A 24,784-nucleotide genomic window follows, 5' to 3' on the forward strand; every position below is an offset into this window, starting at 1 on the left:
TTCCGATCGCATATAATTCTTTAAAAACTTTTTTCTGTTTGCTGATGCAATCTGAAACATAACGCCTCTCTGCCTCTGTCTCATCACCTGCTGTGATCCCTCCACTCCCACCCTTTTTTGTGAGGATGATTGAAGCCCATTGGATGCATCACAGCAAAAAATATAAGACAAACATTTGTGATTTGCTTTTCTTTATATGTAAAATATGTGAAATAAACAAAGTACTTTCCATATCCTCACTCTCACTGTTCTTTTTTTTTGTCCAAGCTCTTTATCATATTCTAATTTTATTATTTGTACTATCCCTTACTCAACCTACTAATTTTATCTCCTGATCCTCACTTTCCAGTTCTATTTCCAGCTTCTCACTCTACACATACTCACACAGACATTCAGACCCTGACACTAACTCTATGTACTCTTGACACTCTCTTTGCAGGGACCAGGAAGTGAGTCAGAGCTCGGGGTCTTAGAGTGGGGGGCCCTCGGTCAAACATGGGGCAGCACAGAAACTGCCTGTACCACATATTGTAGACCCTTCCTTTCTCTCTGTGGTAGTGTGATAAAAAAAAAAAAAAAAAAAAAGACAAAAAAACAACCACATGCAAACAGCTAGGGGCTTAAAGTGACAGGCCCCCAGCCCTTAACAGATTCTATTTCGCGAAATTATATTTTTATGACCAAGATTTATGTCTTATTTTCTAGTTTTATGAGCTGCGTGATTTTGCATGCAGACTGTTCCAACTTCAAAGTTGTTTTCATGGATGTTTAAAGAAAAATGTCAGCCGTGTTGATCCTTTCAACTTAAAAGTTGCTGCTACAGTAGCTCTCTCATCTCCACTCTGCTGGCAGCTGTGTTGTTGTTTTTAAAAAAAATCTTTTTTGTGATTTCTGAATGTTTTTGAAAACATATGAAGCTCAGTTTCAAAGCTGTGTGAAATTCTGTGGCCATAGGTTTGTGCTTTTATACAGTATACGAATTGTTTTAGAAGACTAGTTTGATCAAATCGTCGTACCAACGGTAAAGGCTGTTCAGATCCTGCTGCTGTCTAACATCAGTGTATATGTCAGCGTAAAAGAGGATTTTTTTTTTGTTTGTTTTTTGTTTGTTTGTTTGTTTCTTCCAACAGCTGTTATCGTCACTGTTTCCAATTGGCTCCAGCCGTGGAAGGTGTGGTCTGCATGAACGATGCTGCATCTTTTGTCACACCGTGCAGTTTCATGTTGACTAGTAAACTGTAAAGAAGCTTTAACCGTGTGTGGTCAACATAGCACCGCCCTTTCATTTCATGATAACAGTGCTTTTGCTTAAGCAATGCGTTTCCACACTTCTTTCTTAAAATTTCCACCTGTGGCAGGATTGAGGAGATGACCAGCCTACTCAAAGGAATAAAACGAAAACTGCGATCGTGTCGAGGTCTGCAACTTGGATTGAACTCCGACTGAAGTTTTGGAGAACCGGGATCATTATCACGCAGTAATTCGGATCGACACTTGGTTTGGGAACAGCCAACAGCGCTTCTTCTATCCAGGATCACTGGCACCATGCGCTCCTCGCCGCGTGCGTAAGCTTGCTGTGGCTGATCCTCCCCCCCCCCCACACATTATGAGACGCCATGGCATGGTGTGACCGAGGGGTTCAGACTTTGCTGGCTATCGTGGGGGCCTTCATCGCCTTTAGCCTCATGACGATCGCCATCGGCACCGACTACTGGCTTTACTCCCGGGCGTACATCTGCAACACCACTAATGTCACCTCCGACGAAACCCAGATGCAACCCAAGAAAGTCAAAGGCGACCTGACGCACTCCGGGCTGTGGAGGATCTGTTGTATCGAAGGTAAAATAAAGTCTAATAAGTAAGTGTTTGTAAGTTAACAAACTTTTTTTTTTTTTTTGCCATATATGAAGCGATCGGAGCATTTAGTCCAGTGTTGTGCCAGCTGATCTTCTTCTGGTTATTTTTCTTTAGGGCGGGGAGGTGACAGTAGACGCTGGGAAACGGATCAAATGGTCATTACGTTCTGCTAGTGGAACAAATACCTGGCAACTCCGAGTTAAAAATCCAGAAACGTTTTCTTTGACGCAAAAAGTGCCTTTGCAACAAATAGCCTATATTGTCTGATATTACGACGCATCGACAGTAGACATCAGCCAAGTGATTGAACAGCATTATCAGCCATATTTCTGTTTTAGAATGGCATGAAATAGTGTTTAAATTACAACATGGTAATGTTTTCAAAGATAAATTGGAGGGAAACGGCTGCATGTTGAGAGCAAAGGTGGTGTACTATGTGCGTAAGGAATCGTTCGAATACGTTTTCCCTGTAAATTATTCATTTAGTCTCAGAAAAAAAGAGAAAACAATACTCAGATCATTTAATGTTTTACGTTTTGCGTAACATGAAATTAATCTGTCTTGCCCGGTATGATTTAATTATTCGTCCCCATCTCCCTGTTAACGAGAGACGGTTGCTTGGAAACTCCTCCCAGTAAAGACTAAAATAAGTTTTAGCTACAGAAGGGCTGTTTTGACTTGTTGGTTCAGGAGGTTTGGTAGTTTTCTCAGCTGTGTTGCAGCTTACCCATGATCCCCGACAAACACGCCTGAGGAGTTTTGAGCAGGGCTTCGCACGTTGCGAGAACGTTTTTGATTGGACACGTCTGCACACCATTGCGCGCGACTGCTTCCCTGAAAAGAAACCAAATCAATAAAATCAATCAGTTGAGTCATGAAAGTAATCACCAGTGACGTCTTCCATAATCTCTGCCTGTTGTGGCGCTGTCCACTGCTAGTGGTCCTGAAACCCTTTTGTCTGTATGATATTTTTTTCGTCTAACTAACAAACCAGCTACATCTAATACATAGATAACTTTGAATTACATTTTTTTTTTTACTGATTTTATTTTTAAAAAAAAAAAAAAAAAGCTTCTGACACTGCCTACAAGTGATATTTGATACTGCATGTATATACTTGCTCATTTATGTTTTACAGCCAAACAAATGTTGCAGTTACAGCTACTAAAGGAAAGCAAATCTGGCAATGTGTTATGTACTATGATTACATTTCACAGAAATCATATCTCAATAAATAATAATCATATCAGAGTAGAGAGTTAGGAATGGGAGGTATGGGAATTCATTCAGGCTTTCATGTATTAAACACCAGATGAGCTTGAAGTTAGTAAATCAAAATAAATTGAGTGTTTAGATGTATTTGATTTAGAAAAAAGAAGCTTGCATCTCCTATATTTCCGTAAGACTCAAAGGCAGCATGTCTCAGACATGTCTCATGGGTGTGGGAGTTCAAGTCAAGAGGCAACACTTGCCCATTAGAATTTGTCTCATATGCTGATGAGTACAGCAATTATAAAATTCACACTTCAGACACCAGCTCTGCACTGTTACTACTTTTACTGGAATTTCATGTAGACAAAGTGCTTTTCTATTCATGGATTGCATGTAAAGTTAATCAAAAGACACATTCCTTCCTTGTCTGGCTTCTAAAAATGCTTGAGCAGAACTGAGATGGCATGCATGCTGTTCTTAAACATCTGCCGTCTTCCCCACCATGCTCTCACTCCCTGCTCATTATGAATCCTGTTCACATTGAGCGGAAACTGAATATTTTTTCATTATCGCTTATAAATGCATCACATCAGCACTTTTGCGACAGTGTTGTGAAAGTCGATCTAAATGGCCTCTAGTGGCACACCTTTAGCTGCGCCCATGGCCTGAACAATGTTAGCGATATCCAATCAAAGACTTGCTTTTAAAAGTGTAACAAAAAAAAAAAAAGAAGCAATCGGGACGCTCCCTGTAACTCTTTTTTCTAAAGGCATTCCTCAAATGTCCAAAAATTTAAATCCTTATTTTAGTTCCTGCCAATCTTGTGTGGATTATCTCTCCTTGTGGTTGATTTGTTTGTTTTAGGGAAAAGCGTTCACAGCCACTCGACAATATAGAGTCCAATCAATTGTATAAGCTGCATAAATGATGTGTCAGCCTCAAGGGATGTTGGCTAACCTCGTAGGAGAAATTACGCTTGTCTCCCTGTGCCTGACATGCATCTGTATGAGTGCCGTGTCTTGCAGAACAAGCTGGAGGTTCACTGACGTGAGCACTGGGAAAAAAATTAACTTTAAAAGGACTAAGTGGGATCCATTTCTGCAGCCAGTCACTTAAGTCACTTAAGGATCTCCCCACCTTAATTGCTGAACATGCTGGAATGCCACTAAAAGATCTGAAATGTTTCAAGCAAACATTCGGTGCGACTTCACATGGTCAAATCCTGCTGATGGCTCTTAATCTTTTCAAGCGTTTGTCTGGAGGTGATTCTAGATCTTCTCTGCATCATAAAGGCTGCTTTCTGTTTTTTCTGGATTTGTTAGTATGTATGTGAGCGTGTGTGTTTCATTATTTCTGTGTGTGTGTGTTTGTTAGCCTGGTGAATGCATTAGCAAGATGTCAAAGGCGTCCTCTGAGAAGCGGAGCTTGAAATGTGATTCTGGGTTGCTGGGGGGAGGTTGCCATGGTGAAGCTATGCTGAGTAATAAAAGATGGGCTTCGGTCTCTCAGACAGATGGACTCTGGGGAGATACCTCCCCCAGTGAGCTCACTCTCTCTATTTATACCATCATTGCCCTAACCATCTTCTTACTGGCCTTTTGTGTATTATGTGTTAATCTTTACTTCGCTTTTCTTTAGTTTTTGTTTAATCTTATACAACAACAATCTCAACAACTTGCACATGGAGCATGGGGAAGCTATAACCTTCATGACTAAGTATGCTACGTTTTGTCGCTCTTGTCTTTTGTGACAGCTTGCGTATGCACATTTGCGACTTAAACATGAAACTCAAACAGAGGGCACACATCAAATTTTATGACAAATTTTTAAGGGAACAGAAAGAAGTCACAGGAAGTCAAATCGAGTTGTGGGGATTGATGTTTGTGTTGTTCTTACACATTTTTCATGTTCCTGTGAGCAGGTGCATTGTCCTGTTGGAGAACCCAAGTGCCTTTGCGCCACTGTTCAGGTGGTTTGCATTGAATGTTTTCCCCCCAGAAGCCTCAGAACATCACAATTGAACTCAGTGTTGACAGTCTGACCATGAGGGAAAAATTCAGGATGCCCAATCCTGGGAACACCAACAAAAAAAAATCCCCACTTGGTTGCACTTGTGCCCTGAGACACTTCTTCAGTCTTGAACAGTGACATTCTGCTACCGTTGAAACGCCAACATCAGTCCAAATACCTTGCTCAGAGGTTTGGCCACAGATTGTATATAAAAGCAGCTTCTGGGTCAGAAAAATTAGACCGACGCGGAAGTACCTTAAGCTGCAAAACCATTGAGTGTAGTTAGATGTTGGCCCCAAAAAGCCTCCGGCTCCATAGACTCCCATTCAATTAGTCTCATGAAATTCAAAGTCAACATTTTTTTTTTCCACAAGTAATTTTGCACCTAAAGTTACTCCCTGTTAGTTTTCTGGCGGTCCATCCGAAAATAATCCCGTCATTAATTAGAAAATAATCTTAAAACAGATGTGTTTTTGGGGGCGTGTCTGTTTCATTAACAGGCCTGTGGTGGAGTCAGGTTACAGCTATCAGTGGGCAGGACATAATATTGTTGGGTTTCCAATCAGATCGAGTCAGATCCCCCGCTCGCTCCCACCCAGCTCGTCTAAATATGGTCACTTCCTGCTCCAAATCGCTCCGGCTAATATCTGAACTCAAGGTTTTATAATGGCCGCTCACAAACCAATGGGTGTCGTCACTGTTAGTTGCCACTTGGTTTTGACGCAATATTTTATGTGCATTCTCGGCTAAAGTCCATGATGAAATTGGAAATGTGCAGTGGTCACAAAAACGTGTAAAACAGGTGCTGATCTCGATCAAGTGATATAATATATGTAAGATCTGAGCTTTGGAAATACAAAAACGACCCACTCTAAGTGGCGGGTGAGAGAGAGATCTACTTTATATACATTATATTAAATATCTTGACCCTTTCTTTTACCCCACACTTACCACTACTTTTATCCGGATCTTTCGGACGACAGAATCAGAAAATTATTCCTATTATTCTGAAATATTATTCTCATAAATATAACATATATGCCAGACACACTCAGACAGACAAAAATAATGTTAAACAATGAGTGTGCTTCTGTATCGTTCCAAAGATTGTCCTCGGAACAGAACAACTCAAAAGGAAACCGAGAGAGGACACATTTTTTTTTATAACATGGGAGGCAAGTGAGTTATTGAGACACGATAGTGGTGAAAGTGATGTAGAAAAAAAAAAAGTGTTGAAAGAGACTGAAAGAGGGGTGGAGAGAGTGCAGCTGACAGACCAAGTCTGGGATGTTAAATATGTTTCTTCACTTCATCTCTGCTTTTCTTTAATTCTCTTCCCCAGCTGTCTCAGACATTAACCACAAATAAGCGTTAATTCTGCAGACAAGTGACACATCAAAAGTGCTGGTGGATACAATAGAATAAATCAAAAATACTAAAAATGACACATGCACCGCTTGTGTTTTATTTGCACTCATTGTGCCACACTGTATTATGATAGTCAAACAAACATAGTGAATACACGTCCTACCTCCTCACCTCATCCAAATGAGCTGTCTGCCACAAGATACCACGCAGCCAGAGGATGCATAAAGCCACTCAGGCGTAAAACAAACAGCCAGTGATTGCATCTGATCAGCCAATGTTGACACTGATTTTTATTTTATAGCCAAAACTCAGCTCACTACTGACCACACTGACAACAAATGGTGTACAACCCATCAAAAACACTCCACAAATTGGAAGTCCTGTTTCCAGTATTCGCAACAGCACAGTAAGGCTAAATGGACCAGTGAACAACAGACTCCTACATGCAGTGCACTGGCTGCAAGTTCCCTGTGAAGATTCTTTATAAACATGCAAAATTTATCCAAAGTTTCTTGCCATCTTAAAATGTTAGCGAAGCCAATTGTTAAACTATTACAGCCGTGTTCAGACCAAACGCAAAGCGAATTACTCCCACGTAGCGATTACATAAGACGCGAATTGACGCCGGGCGACGCGAAAGGACGCGAATTTGCGTCCATGCAAGTTCAAAATATTCGCTTTGTTCGGTCTAAACACGGCTTCAGAATCCTGCAAAGTTTATATCCAGGTTTACAAGTTTACAGTCCGCTACTTTCTTACCTTTGCAGGTGCATCACTATGTTTCGTGATCTGTTACTGAAGAGACCCCCATCTGTTAGTAGAAAAAAAGAGAACAGAGACAGACATCCATTGCAGGGACTTAGCTGAATCAAACGATCTTGACAGATGACTTCCAAGTGTTTAAGTGAAGTGATGTAAAACTTCAGATTTCTCAATGGTGTAACTTAAATTCATTGATACAAACAAATCAGTGCTTACATTTTTAATTGTTGTAAAATAAGAGTAGAATATTCAAAATAATGTTTGGTCAATTAACGGAAGTTACACCCTTTATCATCACACTTTCAGATCATTTTTACACTTGAAGTGTCATGTAATATTTGATACCCGCTCTGGGCTTTTCCAATCTTATGCATTTGTTCACGAGCAGTTTGGATTGTCATGATTTATCAAAGCCCCTTTGCCTCTGCCAACAGCTGCTCTACTCTACTCAGTTTTAGTACCAGCTATTTTCTGGATGTTTCTCAATGTGGAGAGATGCCACATGGAACTTGTGTGACATCATCAACACGACACACTCGCTGGTCCTTTTGTTGACAACCAAACAGAGGAACTATCAAATTTGCAGGTTGCCTTTTAATCGAGTACTACAGTGACTACCTGCGGCCATTATAGCAGCTTGGCAATGTAACAATGGCATGTTTGTGTAGGATGTGCTGCGACACACAAGCATTGATGCAGTGGTTGTGACAGTTATCCCTGAGCAGTAAGTGACCTGCCTTGTTTTCACATCACCTTTTAGCATCAACCTGGAACTTAAACAGGGGTGATACCAAAAAAAATGTTTTAAGTTGCTAGGTCCTGTGTAGGGATGGGCTTTTCAAGCAAATGTACTAATAAAAATTGCTCTGGACTATTCGATAAAAAAAATAAAAATAAAAAAAAATCGACTATTTGCCTCCTCTTATTCTCTTTATGTTGTTTCATGGCGGCTTGCAGACAGCTTTTAGGTGCATTACCGCCACCTTCTGATGGGAGTAACACATTACAACCAGGCGCTGGTAAAAACGGGAAATAAGGAGGACGACAGCCACATATACAAATTCATATTTAATATTTTAAAACAAAGACAGCAATGACAGGAGGCGGCAGAAAAATCAGGAGTCAGACTTTTAATTCAAAGTCTAACTTTTCAATATTCATAACCCTGCGATGTTTTATTCTCTTAAAAGTGGAGGGAAGATTTTCTCAGTGAAGAGACTGGGTCTTTGAATAAAAGGTGCCTGAGGGCTTGAGAACTTCAGAACCTGGGATCCACAGCAGTCTGTCCTCACATAGTTTCTGACATGGTAAGAGGTGAAAACAGGACCTTTCATCTCAAACACAGATTTCCTTGGCCAAAAAGAGACTCCAGTTACCTGCACCTTATTTGTCTCAGGATCATGAAAGTTGAATGTTGATTGAGTGAAAGGTTGGTTTAATATTTTCTTTCTTGGAGCTTCTCACATCAGACTTTATGAGGACACAGTGTTTTCCTTTAGCTGTTGTCACTCCCTACCTCCCAATACAGTTACTGTCATGAGTCACATTCTCACTCAGTGTGCTTTTGGCTTCTACACAGGTATTAACAAAGGGAGCTGTTTTCGGATCAATCACTTTCCAGAGGATAACGACTACGACACAGACAGCTCAGAGTACATCTTACGTAAGTCACTGCAACCTCTTCATCATCAAACACTTTCACTCTTAATTCTCTCGCTCTCTTTCCTGAGTGGTGATTGACTTATTTCAAGGGTACTTAATGTGTCGTGACATCTCGAGCCCTCCCCACAAAAGCCGTGATGTCATGACAGTAAATGGAGCTATGGAGATATAGAGTCTGTTGTGTGCTGAGTAATAGGGCTCGTCTAAAACAGGCCAGACGTTACCCACATAAGACAACACTTTACGTTTGACAAAGGTATTTAAAATTTTAAATAATGGTGAAAAATTATACTTTGAGCAGCCATGCGGAAACTTTCCAAACACTGCTGGTAGTCTAGGTAATATCATTCCAATCAATCTTTCCATTTTGTTTGAGGTTTCAGATCAGTTACACTCAGCTTATCATATTTTGTGTCTAGTTTAAAGCCTTGTGGCCCGAGAACACTTTTCCCATTTTTTTCTGTTGTCAATATTAATGAGTTTCAATCAGCTCAGGAAATTTAGATTCTACACTCACTTGGTTAGTGTCACGGAAAGGCAGCAACATCTGCTAATCAGGTTGTAGTATCTTTAGAAACATCCATCTGTTGGACTTAAAAAAGAAGTCAAGTGTTAGCGAAATGCAACTGGATTTGGTTGAAATTCTTGAAGATATTTCCCCTCTCATTGGACTCACATGATGGTTAGGTAGGACTCCCACTCCAGTCACTCAGAACTCAAGAGGCCTTTCAGATGAGAGATAAAACATCTTTAAGAATTTCAAGCAAGGCCAGTTGCATTTCGCTAAAAAAAAAACTGAGAATGGTAGTGACCTGGATGAATGAGAATCTTCACAGATATACTGAGAAAGAAGTTTTTTCTCTTTCAATCCTTTTAGTTCACTTGTGGCAAAGTTTAGGCTGTGCAGAAATTCTATCAATGGACAGGAGAATATTACAGTTACAGCATATTCATGTATTATAAAATACTTGACCCAATAATCGGTTTTTATTAAGTGAATCGTATTAAGTTGAAGCTGCTGGTATTTTTTTTTTACAATTTGAAAGAACAAATAATTCTAATAGTGAATCAAATTATATGTGTTTGATGTGTAACTTTAATAAAAATAGCAACACAAAGTAAATTAACAAATTAAGTTCTTTTAATAATGTAACACATACTGCTCATTGAATCTTGACGAAGACTGGACATTACGGCCTATACCGACATACAAATATGAGAGTTATTAGACCTGATTATTATACGGTATATTGGCAGATATTAGCTTCTGTTTAACCAAAAATAAATAACCGTTCCTCATAAGGACCTCTTAAAATTTGATCATTAAAAGGCTGTGACCATGACCTATTCTAAGAGGATATTTTATAGTTGAGAAATAAACTTGTCAACACTCCTTGTTGGATTAACTAAGAGCAACCATTTCACTTTCTATCTTTAGCAGCAGCGAACCGCCTCCAGGGAGGTCATTGTCAGGTCATTGTCACTTTGTCAGTCATTCAGCCGATCACTTTTGTCTAGACTGTAATATCTTGATAACTGTTGTATGGATTGCTATGAAATTTTGTGCAGGCATTCATGGCCTCTTGAAGATTATTTATAGTTTTGTAATCCCCGACCTTTCCTCTAGTGCGACCAGCAGGTCTTCAGTTTTACGTGGAGTTTCAGATGTTGATATTCATGGTTAAAAATTATGTATACTAATGACTTTGGTGATCTCCAGACGATATCTGTAGTGCCATCATCTGGACAAAATTTCATTTTGTTCAGTACTGTAGTTTGTAACAAAATACCTGCAAAGATAAAACCCATCACCGTCAACTGTACTTTGACTCTTTAATCTTGTGTTACTCATCAGCCAACACATCTGTGTGTAGGGCTGAGTATCGTTAAAAAATTGTTGACACTGATATCAGTACCGATACCTTGACTTTGATTCCTGAACAATTTTCTGATATCAATTTTATAAAACCATTGTAAGAAGAAGAAAATTACATTGGTACAAATCTTGCAGTTTAGAGGGGGAGATTGTAACCCAGGTTATTAACAGATGTCCCTTAAACGCCTCAGACAAAGTTATTGCGAGACACTACAATTTACCAATGTTCCCTAAACGGTGTACACTAAAGCTCTCGCTAGATGCTATACATTACAGATGTTCACTGAATGCATCACATGCTATCAGTAGATGCAAGTTAGCTGGCTGCACAAATAGAACTCTAAATTTACTGCTGCGCATGCAGCTCTGACGTATGGTGTTGTAATGTAAAATTGATCTTAGCTGAAACCAATTGAATTTATATATGTGGTTGGTTCTCCCAAGTACACACTATAGTAAATGCTGTGGCTCACTGATGAGATTTACTTCTGGGTGAGCAACCAAAAGTTATGAATTATAAAATAAAAATGTTTGTGTGGAAGTAGCCTACTTTGGTAATGAATGATAAGGCATTTTTTTTTACATTAGATTCTACTGAAGCAATTCTGTTCGAACCATAAAAGTATCGAAGTTCGGTACCCAGCGATAAGCTCATATGTACCCGTAAAAGATGACCAGCACATTTATTGGTTGGGCTCCACTATACAGTCTTTATGTAATTCTTTTGATGCGTTTTACTTTGTCATTTGACAAGGAGGCTTCACTGTTTCTATCTCATGTGACTAGGTATAGTGCGGGCATCAAGTCTATTCCCAATTCTCAGCACTATCCTTCTGATGTTGGGCGGCCTGTGTGTCGGGGTTGGACGCATCTACAGCGGCAAGAACAACATCCTGCTGAGTGCAGGCATCCTGTTTGTGGCAGCAGGTAAGACGAGCCTGAAAGTGGACTACAGATCAGCTCACAAATTTGGTTAACAATGAATATACTCTGTACATTGCCAGAGTGTGAAAGAAGGACAAGAAAATAAGCAAACAGAAGGTGAAGGCTTCCTTTTAGTGTCTGTGTTACAAATACATTTTGGTCATTTCCCTTTAAAGCCATTAACTTTTCTTTTCTTTTTTTCAAAAAACTTGTATATTTCTATTTTGAGAAGCATAGCACAGCAGAAGTAAAAATCTGCATACGCTGTAACAAAAACTTTAGGATTTGTCATTCATTTTTGCACCTAAACATTTTTCCTTTTTTTTCATCTGACCCCTATTCAGGCCTGAGCAACATCATCGGTATCATTGTCTACATCTCCAGCAATGCCGGAGATCCCAGTGACAAGAAAGACGAGGACAAGAAGAATCACTACAACTACGGCTGGTCCTTCTACTTCGGAGCCCTCTCCTTCATCGTGGCCGAGTCAGTGGGTGTTCTTGCGGTCAATATATATATCGAGAAAAACAAAGAGACACGCTTTCGAGCCAAACATGACTTCATCAAAACCACCTCGTCCTCCTCACCATACTCTCGCATCCCAAGTTACCGCTACCGACGGAGGCGTTCGCGCTCCAGTTCGAGGTCAACGGACCCCTCCCGTGATCCCTCCCCTGTGGGAATGAAGATCGGTGGAGGGGCAACAGGGTTGGGGATGGGTTTGCCAATGGGTGATATATCCATGTACACCCTCAGCAGGGACCCTCTGAAGGGTGGAAGTGGAGCTACGGGGCCGTATAGCCCCGATAGGGACTCTGGGTTTTTACAAGTCCACAACTGCTTCCAGAAAGATGTGAAAGATGGAGTGAACAGGAGGACCACACCGGTATGAGGTCAGGAGTATATTGCTGTATTAAACAATAAGCTTGGTGGAACATAGTAGATGTTGTACAGTTAATGAAAAAGGACCATTTCTCCCCAAGACTGTCTAGGCAGCAACAGTGTTGAAAGGTTGGAGCTTGACATCGTTTTTCTTGTGCCCCTCTGTGACAGAAAAGTGCTTCATTTGGTGGCGAAAATCTGATATCAAAATAACTTTCTATGATAGGACTCAATAATTTCTTGAAAAAGTGGTTACAGGAATTTTCTAGCAATATTTAAAGAGTTGTATTTAAAATCTACTATTTAAAAAAGTAAAAGCCTAAAAAATGTTGTGCTTGTGCTGGTATTCTTTGAAGGTAGTCTATTTCTGACTTTGCCTAGTAAAGAGATTGACCTTTTACAAACTTAATGCTTAATATAATCAAAATTCTGAATATTAAACTTATGGTAGTTATGTTTTTCTTCTAAAACAGTGTTTTGAAAATGAAATTCTTTTACTCTGAGACAAAACAAAATGTTTGCCTCCAAAATTGTTTGCTATAATTAAGTGATTTATGTGATTGTTTGTTATCAGAGTATTATTGTATCGTACTTGTTTGTAATTTAACACAAATGGTGCTAACTTTATCTGTACACCTTTGATAGTCTTATGCCTTCTCAACTCCAATTTAAATACTTTTACTGTATCTTAATAACCTCTCTCGAGCTTGTCTGAGTCGTGTGACAAATGTGTGTTAAAGTATGTGAGTGTGTGTTATGGCTCTGAAACACTGCCACTCTACGATACATTCATACTATGAATATAGATTTCTGTAGATATGAATTAACAAAAATGACAAGGCTCACAGTACATCCCAGTATGCTGTGTGGTGTATTAGTGTAAACACGATTTGTATAGACTGCCTGTGTAGTTTGCTCTCCATTCACTCAGGGACGATGTATGGAACAAATTAATTCCTTACTTAAAGCCAGACAGACTGTTACACTTGGTATGTGTAAAAACAGAGGTGAGGTCATGCTGTGTGTGTTCCTGTTAACTAACACGACTCTTCTTTCTGCATTTACTGCCTTTGTGTTCTGAAGGTTTTTGTCTGGTACACATTTTTGATCATCCAGCGAGAAAATACATTTTACTCATAATAAAGTCTTTTCTGTATTCTTACTACTCCACATCCATAAAAAAATGTTTGGAAAATTATCTAAATGAGCATTTTCAATGAATTGACAACAATAAAAATGTTTGTGTCAGGATGTAGTTATGTGACTTTGTTTTGCAATTGCTGCATAGTGTTGAAAAATTTGACTTAATATAGTCAATTTTGACTTAACTTCTTCTTTCAGCTGCCACTAATTCTCTTTTTATTATGGATTAATCTTCTGGTTATATTCTATAATTGACTAAGTTCTTTATCAAATGTCAAATAATAGGCGTTAAACAATTTAATACAGCCTACCTGTTCCTCTTAAAATAAGAATCAACAGTTGGTTAAAAAAAAAAAAACTTTAAAAATGTTCAATTAAAAGACAAAGTAAAACAGTTGCTGTTGAGTAACCTAAAAAAAAAAAAAAATTTAAAAATCAGGTATTTGGATCCAAGAACATTTTAATGATACTAAGCCTTTTGAAACATCTTTTGATGAGAATACAAGGACACAAAATATTTTCTTTAACTAATGTAAGTTTTATTGAATTTTGATTATATAATTCCCAGAAAACTGATTTTAGAAATTGAATTGATTAAAACTCCAATTAAAAAAAAAAAAATCAAATAACAAATTTATTTGAGTAAAATTTATAGACTTCACCATAGTTAAAATGTGGGCAAAACAATGATTATGCACATAGTTGAAATGACTAAATAATATATAATACTGTACATCTTTATAGCATTTAAAAAACAAAACAAAACACCATAACAAAGTGGAATTATAAAAGTTAAACATGTGATCAATAGATCACATTGAAATGACAGTCCGTCCAGTGGAGTATGAAGCAGTTTGAATCTTAAATCATTTACATACAAATTTACTTTTTTTTTTTTTGTAGTTTTATCTTTTTAAACACGATTTACATGAGTGCTTCGATTAATAAATATCAGTGATTGCAGATCAAAAGTAACAACTTTGTAGGTAGGTTATTATTTGAACAATGTTGATTATCTTCTATTTAACTAATCAATTAACGAGTTAATTATTTCACTTTTACTGTTTCCATTAAGTAACAAATACTGTGTCAGTGATGCCAATGCAGAGGTGCCTTGAACTGCAATACCACCGGGGGACACTAGGGGTCATCTCCAAACAGCCTCAGGGTCCATATACTTCCTTCCAACTTCTCTCATTAAATACAAAGTCAAAATTTTTTTCCCAAAAGTCATTATGGTGTCATTCACTTCAGTCACTTCTTCCCATTAGTTTTCTGAAAGTCCATCTCAAAATAACCCTATCATTATTTAGATATTAGGCCTCAAAAAGGGATATTTTGTGGTGGTGTCTATTTGATTGACAGGCCTATGATACATTCAGGTTTCTGCTATAGGTTGGCAGGCATTGAGTCCGCAGGTTCCCCATCAGATTCGTCGCTCGGTCCTCCCAAGCTCGTCCAAATGCAGTCACTTCTAGCTCCAGAATAGCAAGATGGTGACGGCCAAAATACCAAACTCGAAGCTTCAGAACGGCAGTTCACAATTCAATAGGTGACATCATGGGTGATTGCTGCTTGCTTTGTATGTAAAATATGGGCTAAGAAAAGGTCCGACGAGACAAAATACTGTTACTTTTCACAGCCTTTGCTTCTCCTCAGAGGAAGTATTTAAGTAATGACGTAAAGCTGATGGGCCTGCTATGTTCTGCTATGAAACTGCATGGAAGACAGTTGGGCAACTACAGGGTGTTAAAGGAAATCGGCATCAGCCAACTTATTGCTTGACTGAACTAATAGGGTCCCAAATGCTCATCCAGACTTCCGAAAGCTTGTCTCCCTGTCACCAAACAAGAGCTGGAGCAAAGTGGGTGTTGTGTGTGCGGTGAGCTAGTAGAAATTTAAATTACTCATTCTTGGAATAGTACACACTTGACTGCGTTTGACTTTTCATGCTTTGTTTCCCAGTACAATATCTTTAGCAGAAGTTCAAATTGGTTTAATTTGTTTTCTGGTTTGTGGATCAGTGGAAGAGTGGTTGCTGTGTGTGTTTAAACATACAGAGTTGAGAGGGCACATAGTCTCTACTCTCCCAGCTATAGATGTCATTCAAGTCACTGAGGGTGATGCCTTGAATTCGAATGGACTTATTCCCACTCTGCGTACGTGTGATGTATCTTTGTTATACAAAATTGGTTTGATGACCTTGTTTCCCATTCTAGCTCTCAATTTGAAACATTTTTCACCCGTCTCTGCCCATCGCCCCAGCTGTTAAGCCCTGTGAATTTGAATGCCATGGACCCTCACTGAGATTTTCATCCACAGTAAAGCTGCTCCCCTCTCCCTCCTGTTGTGTGCCAGTGAAACATCTACTCCAGTAATTGAGAGGAAAATGGCAGGGTCACTTCTCCATGCAGTCACAGCATGTGCCTACATGCGTGTTTGCATCGGTAACTCACTTTGGGGTCTCAACTCTCGTTTGGTGGAAGACACAGCAGTTCATACTTTACACAAAGGCTAATAATTTGTTATTTACAGTTAGCAATGATTTATTTTACTTGGAAAAATAAATAAATTGTATCAATGAAGTGACAATGAATTGGGCTTTCTAACATAGGATGAAGGGTAAGTTATTATTGAAGTCTTTTTGAAGTGAAGATCATATATCAATACACTACACACAGAATGGTATATTTGTGCAAGAACGTTTTACTGTCACAGTGACTGTCTTCTAACCAACGATACATACAGACCAGTGCTATGTCACATACTGCTATCTAGTCATCACTGGTGGGAGCATAACAATAAACCATGTTGATGCTTGGAGACCGATTTGTTGCGCTCGACTCCTGTCCCTGTATCACAGGCAATTATAAACTCCTGGACCAAGACCTGATTCAAGGGAGTGGTTGAGTTAAATAAAATGGTAGAATAGAGATGAGAACCTTTGAACAAACAAGCTGGCAGTTTACTATGAACAACAAAACATAAAGTCACAGCTCACACACAAAACACTTGTGTAATATACTGAAGCAGGTGGAACCAAGGGAAGTTACACTTAAACTATCTTCGCTTTTCCCTTTTATTACTTCAAAGACATTATGTATGGTTTATGTTTTTAAGATAATCTGTCAACTGGATATTGGTTGTTTAACTTGAGACCAGTCCATATTAGGGCTGGGAAATATGTCGATGCATTAATGTGGTGATCCCAAGTAGATATAGTAATATCATGATGTGGCATAAGTAATGTCTTTTCCAGGATTTCAAGGCTGCCTTACAATAAAGTGATGTAATTCATGAACTTACAAAACTGTTCAAGTTGTTCTTTTATTTGCTTTGACCCACTTAATTGTCATATTCACATTACTGATGTTTATGTATCAAAACTCATAGTGATTTTTTTTTTAAATTTTTTTTTATAAAAGCCCCAATAGTAACCTTTATAATACTGTCACAATAATGATCTAGTATTTGGTTGAAAAATATTGTGATATTTGATTTTGTCCATGTAGCACAGATGCAGATCAGTTAAAAGCCCTTAACAGGTTAGACTTATTTCATTTCATCCCTTGTTTTTAGGTAAACAGGTAGGTTTTTAGAATCACACTTTTTTGTGTTAATTGACCCTTTAATTTTACCTTTACAGCAGAAACACAAGATTTACCATTCACCTCAAACATAAATACAGTAAAAAGAGCACTTTTGGTCCTACTGTATGGCGACTCAAACACAATATTCTTTTGGTTCCTGTTCAATATTTCAGCTCAATTAGTTCAAGTCAGAGTGAAGAAAAATCAACAATCCTACCACAACAATGGCAAAGCAGTATTTGAGTGAGCTAAACTGCATGCAAGTGAACCGGTGAATGGAATGTCTCCTATACTTGCAGGTAAAAGTACTCCAGGTGAGGCGACCATCTGGTGAACTGCGCATGCACACTTTTCCCCGCAGCTACAAATACACCTGAGAAAGATTGACTCCACATCCTGTCTCTGGAGCAGGGAACAAATGTGATCTGTAAGACAGGCAATATAGAAAGCAGAGTTGCTGTAAATCTTTACAACAATCAAAAAAATACATTGTTTTACTCCAGTAGAGTTACATTTCAATGGAGACTATTTTAATTTCTCCTGACAGTGCCGAGTGAACTCAATAAACACTAGCTAAACTCACAAAATGTCAAGACATGTAATATTTCTTTACGTGTATCAAATTTTACAAGGAATACACCATCTGAAATCAATTTTCCCTTTTTCCCAGACAATGACGAGCTTAAAAACTCTGTTGTAAACACTCAGTGTTTAAAAAAAAAAGCAGACTTTCTTCAAACTTTACAAAAACAATTAACACTCACCAAATACGTCTTGGTTAGCCTTTCCCCTGCTTCAAAAATCGCCATCCCCAGTTTTCTTGGAATAAACCCAGAACTTGTCGAGTTAAAAGTGAAAATATTCTGGCTTTACAAGACGTTTTCCACAATTTTTTTTCAATACTTCCTGTCATTGCTGTGCTTCAAATTATGGCTGCCACACTGGGATGACATTGGGGCGGGGCATGTTAACGTGGGGGGCGGGGCATGTTAAAGGGGCGGTCGAGTTAAAGGGGACTGAACCTTTTTTTTTTTCTAAACCACTGAGTACATTAAGGCAGCTTTATATTTTTTTTATGCAAGCATAAAACACAACTTTGAGAGCAAATTTCTTGCACTGCAATCAAAAATCAAGTTTTTATGTAAAATTAGATGAACTGAGAATAAAATGATCTGGATTGCATACAAATTCTTCTTAACAGTTTTGTTGGTTTTAATCAGCCTTCAGAATTTTGCTTTTGAAACCAGTTTTGATTGTGAATCAGAGCTCTCTAGATAAATTGGACATAATGGATGTGACAAACACTTATTCAGACTTCACATTGGTGGGTTTGACGTGGACCGCAACATGGCCACACACCCAATTTCCTTTTCACACTGTAAACACTCGACCACAGAGGACTGAGTGTTAAACTACATGAAGGTCAGGTAACATTGTTTTGCACTCAGACTGCCGCCAGTGACACCTCAAGGTGTAAATGATATCACTGCCACATGACTGAAGGCCGACGGACCCTACAGCCCTAAAAGAGGTAGATTTAAAGAGTTTAACACTGTTCTGCATCTATTAAAACACAGATAGAAATATTTAAAGTGGTTGTTATAAACAGCTTCGAGCACTTGGCCAGTAACTAAACACAGCACATGTTCATTTCCATCCACTCATAAGTAAAAAAAAAAAATAAAAATGACATACTAAAGACACATTCTCAACCTTGCATTGAATTGCTTGAATTGTTGGAAAACCACATTTCATACTTCAAACATCCTATAAATTCAATATTTACATAGCAACATAATACATACACCCATACTTTACCCTATCATACACCTATTAAAACTGTTTCTTTGGCTTACTAAGGAGGCATGTGCACATGCTCACAGACATATTAAAAATGGACATACTTGTGCTCCATGAGCAAAAGACGAGGTGCTCTCGCCTTGATGGGTCCTACTGTCTCCCTCACAATATATATATTGCATATGTTTAATGTAAGCTACTGAGTTAAACTCCATATGATCGTCGTACTGTTTATTAGTACAGCGGGCATTTTATAGAACGAATGTAAAAGTCAGATGCGACTTTCTCTGTGCGATCTCATCTCCACGGGCCCTGTCTCTCTTTCCCAAGCTCTTTCTGTGAATTTAAAATGGCTGACATTTTTCCCAGCAGGGGGCTCGGTTCCTCGCTCCCCGTTGATACTCCTGCCATACTGTCGATCCACGAACCGCAGGCATCCATTAGGATGACATCTGTCACTGTGCTAAGACTGGATTTAGCTAGCAGCATTTGGAACTTAACCCTTTTCATCTGTTATGACACATGAAAACCATCAGATAAAGATGGTGTGGTGTAACATGTCCAATTATTTTACAATGTCTGCAAAACTGCATCTTATCTGACATCAAGCCAATACTAAGTATTGACAAATTGTGACGATAACTTAACAAACACCTTAAAAATATTAGATGATGTTGTTAGAAAAGTATTTAAGTTTTGTAACAATTTGTTCAGTTGAAATGAGAAAAAAATACAAGAGAACTGGGATCTACACCATGTTTAGTTCTAAGATTCAAAAGACAGAAGAAGAAAAGTCTGAAATTGTATTAATACAGGTTTATTTGTGAGATTGGAGCTCTATCTCATACAGTAATTTGTCACAACCTTCAACTGTCTGTAATCTGGGCGTGGTCGCTACCTACATTGACTCAGTTTGAGAACTTGTATTATTACTATTATTATTATTAGGAGTTTATAAAATTTCTGTTTTTTTCTTTTTGAGGCCATAAAGTTTTCCTCATTAAAATGTATCAGTGACTTATTTTTGACATCATCTGCTTTAATTTTTTTTTTAAAAACTAAAAAAAAAAAAACTAGCATTTTCAACAAATTAAAAACAGTCTAAGCCCCATGGAAACAAGTAAAGTAAGTCAAGCTTACTTGGACTGCCTTATATCACATACAAGAACTCAGAGGGTTATGAGGCCCACAAGGGTAATAGCTGTCAGCTCAGGAATAAGACCTGAAGAAGAAAAAGAAAAACTCCAAAACAATGAACTCGTGGGACTTAAAAAAAAAAAAAAGAAAAAAAAAGAAGAAGTTTGGAGCACAAGCGGAAAGTAATAGAAAGTTTGACTTCAGATACATGAAACTCACATGTGACAGAAGCTGTGGTGCATCAACAGAAATGAAATGGTTATGAGTGGGTGACATGAGACTGTTAGAAGCCACTGAAGTGGTATTTCAGATTATATTAAATCTTCATAACAGCCAAAAGAACAACAGCAGTCTCGTATTTATAAAATTGTATAATTAAAATGCACAAAACAGAAAATCCCAAATCCTGCATCAAAAGAAAAGTAATTTTATGATCAAGGCTTTATTTCTTTTATTGTTTATCAACAGCAGATTTTAACAACATACTTATGTTTAAACTACTTCGCAAAGTGTCAATAAAAGTCAGTCCGAATATGTGCTTAAATGAAGGGAAGCTTGATAATCAGGTAGGCAATTGATCCTACAAGTTAGTTATGACACCACTGAATCATGAATTCCATGTTGCTTTACATGTTTAAGTTTTTATACACAGTTTGTAAATGAAATCTTTTCACAAAAGTAGGAAAAACTAAAATCATTATAAAAAAAAAAAGGCATGAAACGAAACTGAACCTACCTGTATGAACACCTCTTCAACTCATAAAGGCAAGCTTTCCCACAAAGTATTCGATAGCTCCTTTGACCATATCATTAAGGTTTTATCCCTGTGATGAAGAAGCCTTCATAATAAGCCATAATCAATTCAGCCTTGTGTCCTCTGTGATGACAATCAATGGGATTTAGTGGCTTAGTTTCTGTCCACACCATTTGTCCCCAGGATGAGGTTATTTCCCTTGGAAGGAGTTCATATAGCCAGAAGCCTCCCCGAGGACTCAGACTTACACTTACAGTTCCCGAATGGCTCTATCAGTGCAGAAAAGGTTGAAGGGTGAAGCAGCAAATGTATCTGAGGTTGTTGCTCTTTTAATAGTCCTCATGTCAGTGCCATCAATCAAAACAATGGTGAGTTGTTGGAAGGACCGGACTGATTCACTGTGGATTGTTTATCTGTTAAATCATCCGGGCCACCGCACACTAAGCGTCGCACATATAAATAGCATACCAACACTTGTGCACTTCCTCCTCTCATGTTGAGCCATCCGCTCAAAAATCTTTATCACCTAATATTTCATTTAAAAAAAAAAAATCATAATTATCACTTTTTATAAAGATAATATATGTCTATATTTACTTCACTGTATAATATATAGCTTTAGATGTTGTGCTGTGTTTTGTTTGTTTTTGTATTTGGAGTTATGGACTAAATACTTTTTGAAACTGATGTACAATTAGATAGAAAATAAGTATTTACATAAAAATGTCTCTGATTAAAATTGAAATCATTCAGTCTAAAAATGTCCTAACATCTGTCAAAATAATCATCAAAGTTTTCCACAGCAACTGGTTTGATTTAAACTGGTTTTGAATTCCTTGATAAATGGTAATTAATGGTAGTTAATATATATATTTTTTTAAAAAGGCAATTACTTACCTGACAAACTGACTAATAGTTTAATCAAGTAATTATTTCAGCCATGAAATATAGCATATAAGTATAAATAGTTGTAACATAATTGTTTTCTCATGCTTTTCTGCCTCATACTATATGACCTCTTAATACACCAGCACAGACTTGCTAAGCATTTGAAAGGTGTGACTCTTAAAACTCAAATAGACCGGCATGGAGTAGTAAAGATATTTTGATCAAGCACAAGTACAAAAACAAGGCAATGCTGTGTCATAGTGGTGGTGTCCTATATTCCAAGAATAGTTCAAAGGAACTGAGGGGTAACTCCAGCTCGTCTGTCCAGGAATAGCACATAAGGGGACCTGTAAAACCTGCCTGCTGGATGTTGGATGGATATGCCGATAAATCCATCCATCCACCCATCCAACCATCCACACAGACAGACCTCAGCTGACCAGAAGGTTCGGACCCAGAACCTTCTTGCCGTGAGGCAACAGGCAACATAATCCCCGATAATGTGAGTGAATTTCGTTTAACCCTCATGTTGTCCTTGGGTCAAAATGACCCACAGCTGTGTTCAACCAATTTCTATTTTATTTTCATATTTTTTGGGGATCATTGGTGACAAGGAGGCTGTGAGGGTTTCTTTAAAGAATGATGACCAATGATACCAAAAAATATATAAAAATATAGAAATAAAATAGAACTTGGTTGAACACAGCTGCAGGTCATTTTGACCCAAGGACAACACAAGGGTTAAATTTTCTTTTTCGTTCTGAGACCCCTGAATACAATCGAGGAATGTGGGTGAGGATTCAGAGGTCTGGAGGCAGGCCAGCGCAGATATTATGAGCACATGTAAAATCAGGCAGTGAACCCAGGACCTTTTTGTTGTGAGGTGACACATTTTTAAAGTCAAAGGCTGCAGTTGTTGTCAAAACTCCAAATATGTGTTTCACTTTCCACAGAAATATTCCTCTGAATAGAGACAGAAATACTGCAGTTTACTGGGTAGAAGGCATTGTCTCAATTTAGATATCCAGTGATAGACGAGCTTTCAGCTCATCGAAGTAAAAACTTGACATTTTCACTTAATGGTGTCCCGACATGGGGGCTCAGGTGAGCTTTACAAAGGAGTACATGAAGCATCTCAAACATGACCAACCTAACAGCTTTTAACAGTACCTATACATAAATGAAAACGAAGGTGAAGACCGATGTCTTTGTCTGATATTCCCCGGCTTTCAAGCTCTACTGCTTGATCAGATGAATGGATGATTTTAAGGTACACATCGGGTGCATACGCCATACACTTTATGTCCAAATCCTGCTTAACCCTCCCGTTGTCCTCGGGTCAAAATGACCCGCAGCTGTGTTCAACCAAGTTCTATTTTATTTTATTTTATTTTAATATTTTTTATTTTTATTTTTATAGGAGGCTGTGAGGGTTTCCTCCTTGTCACCAATGATCCCAAAAAATATGAAAATAAAATAGAACTTGGTTGAACACAGCTGCGGGTCAACGGGAGGGTTAAAATATTTGAACAATTTAGGATGATTCTGTTTGCAATGTGATGTAGAATCTAATGTAATTTAAACCAAGTGGTGTCTTAATGTTGCCATTTCTCAGCGGGTAGATAAAATAGTATCATAAATAAAGGAAATAAAGGGCAAATCTACAAAACTATGAAACCGAAAGAAAATCTATAACTATAGCACGACAGTAACAGCAATAGGGGGAAAAGAGAGTGGAATACTTTCATTTCACTGAGGGTCTGTGGAAGTGCTACAGTGTGTGTGAGTGTAGTAGGTGAGTGACTGATCCCTCAGCTGAAGGCTCATGCATATGTCTCTGTCATGTGTGCTCCGGCTTGCAGTGATTTATTTTCTCAAGGTCCTACTTTGGTGCTGTGACGATTCTTTGACTTTCACTGGTGCCTTTTGCTCTCGCCAGGGGGAATTGGGTCACAATTCTTATGAAGAGACTCAAAGTGGGACAACTCTTAAAATAAAAAATAACATACCAACGTGATTTACTGTAGGGGGGTTATCAAAGGGATTAGCGCGCTGTGGTTTTCTTATAATCAAAAAATTGTCTACCGTTTCTTTTTCTTCACTTATTTTACAGCTGTTTTTGTGAAAAAAAAAAAAAAAAAAAAATGAACCAGATATTTTCTTATACTATTGTAATAATAGTATACAGAGTTCATTTTCAAAGCTATTTAAATCTCTGAAAATACAACATTTGGTGATTTTGTTCTGTGATCACTTTCTTGTTAAGACCACTATTGTTTTTTTCTTTAAAAGTGGCCTAATGTTGAGGAGAACATGTCAATCATGCATATTAGCTTTTTAAAACTTCTTTGGTAAACCGCGGGGTTTTGTATAAGAGACTCAGAATCAAATGGGGAAGGCTTTTTGCTGTGGCCTTTAAGAAATTACATTTTTACACAAAAATTCAGCAGAAAGGAGCAAGTTTAAGTATTTTCTCCAGGAAATTGTTGAAGCAGAAGTAGACAAGACAGACACAGCCTGAAGCAATCAGACAGATCAGTTAGAATAATATCTAAAAATGTTTTTAATGACCCTACCAATGACTGTAGAATGAGAGCTGTGCATTCAAAACTTTGGGCTTTCATAAAAGCTACATCTGCTCATTTTGTTTGCTGTCATTGTCCATAACTTCCACTCCATATTATGCCTTACTTGCAGGAAAATTGGTGAACTTTACATACCTGAATGAAAGCTCATGTTTTCTGTTTTTCAGGACTTTGTTATTTTTATGATTTTAGGTAGAATTAACTACTCATATTCTCTGGTAGAACAAAATAAACTACTTAAGAGAAACAGTAAACATACCTTGAAACTGTGGAGATGACATACTGTGCATCCCAATGAAAAAAGGTTTAATGGTAATTATGAACTATAAGGCGT

At 38.0% G+C, this 24,784-nt stretch overlaps 1 protein-coding gene across 1 annotated transcript; it reads left to right on the top strand.

The window, feature by feature from the left end:
- Positions 1-1,238: 1,238 nt before the first annotated feature.
- On the top strand, positions 1,239-13,791 carry LOC138630005 (voltage-dependent calcium channel gamma-4 subunit-like). Its single transcript, XM_069714084.1, has 4 exons — positions 1,239-1,839; positions 8,789-8,872; positions 11,534-11,674; positions 12,016-13,791. Exons 1-4 carry the CDS (start codon positions 1,617-1,619, stop codon positions 12,561-12,563), a joined length of 996 nt encoding a protein of 331 aa, XP_069570185.1. The 5' UTR covers positions 1,239-1,616; the 3' UTR covers positions 12,564-13,791.
- The last annotated feature ends 10,993 nt before the right edge of the window (positions 13,792-24,784 follow it).

Source organism: Brachyistius frenatus, unplaced genomic scaffold (assembly GCF_029030835.1).
Source record: "Brachyistius frenatus isolate BFR_SWC_R1_liver_20210118 unplaced genomic scaffold, ASM2903083v1 Contig_125, whole genome shotgun sequence".
Classification (NCBI taxonomy): domain Eukaryota; kingdom Metazoa; phylum Chordata; class Actinopteri; family Embiotocidae; genus Brachyistius; species Brachyistius frenatus.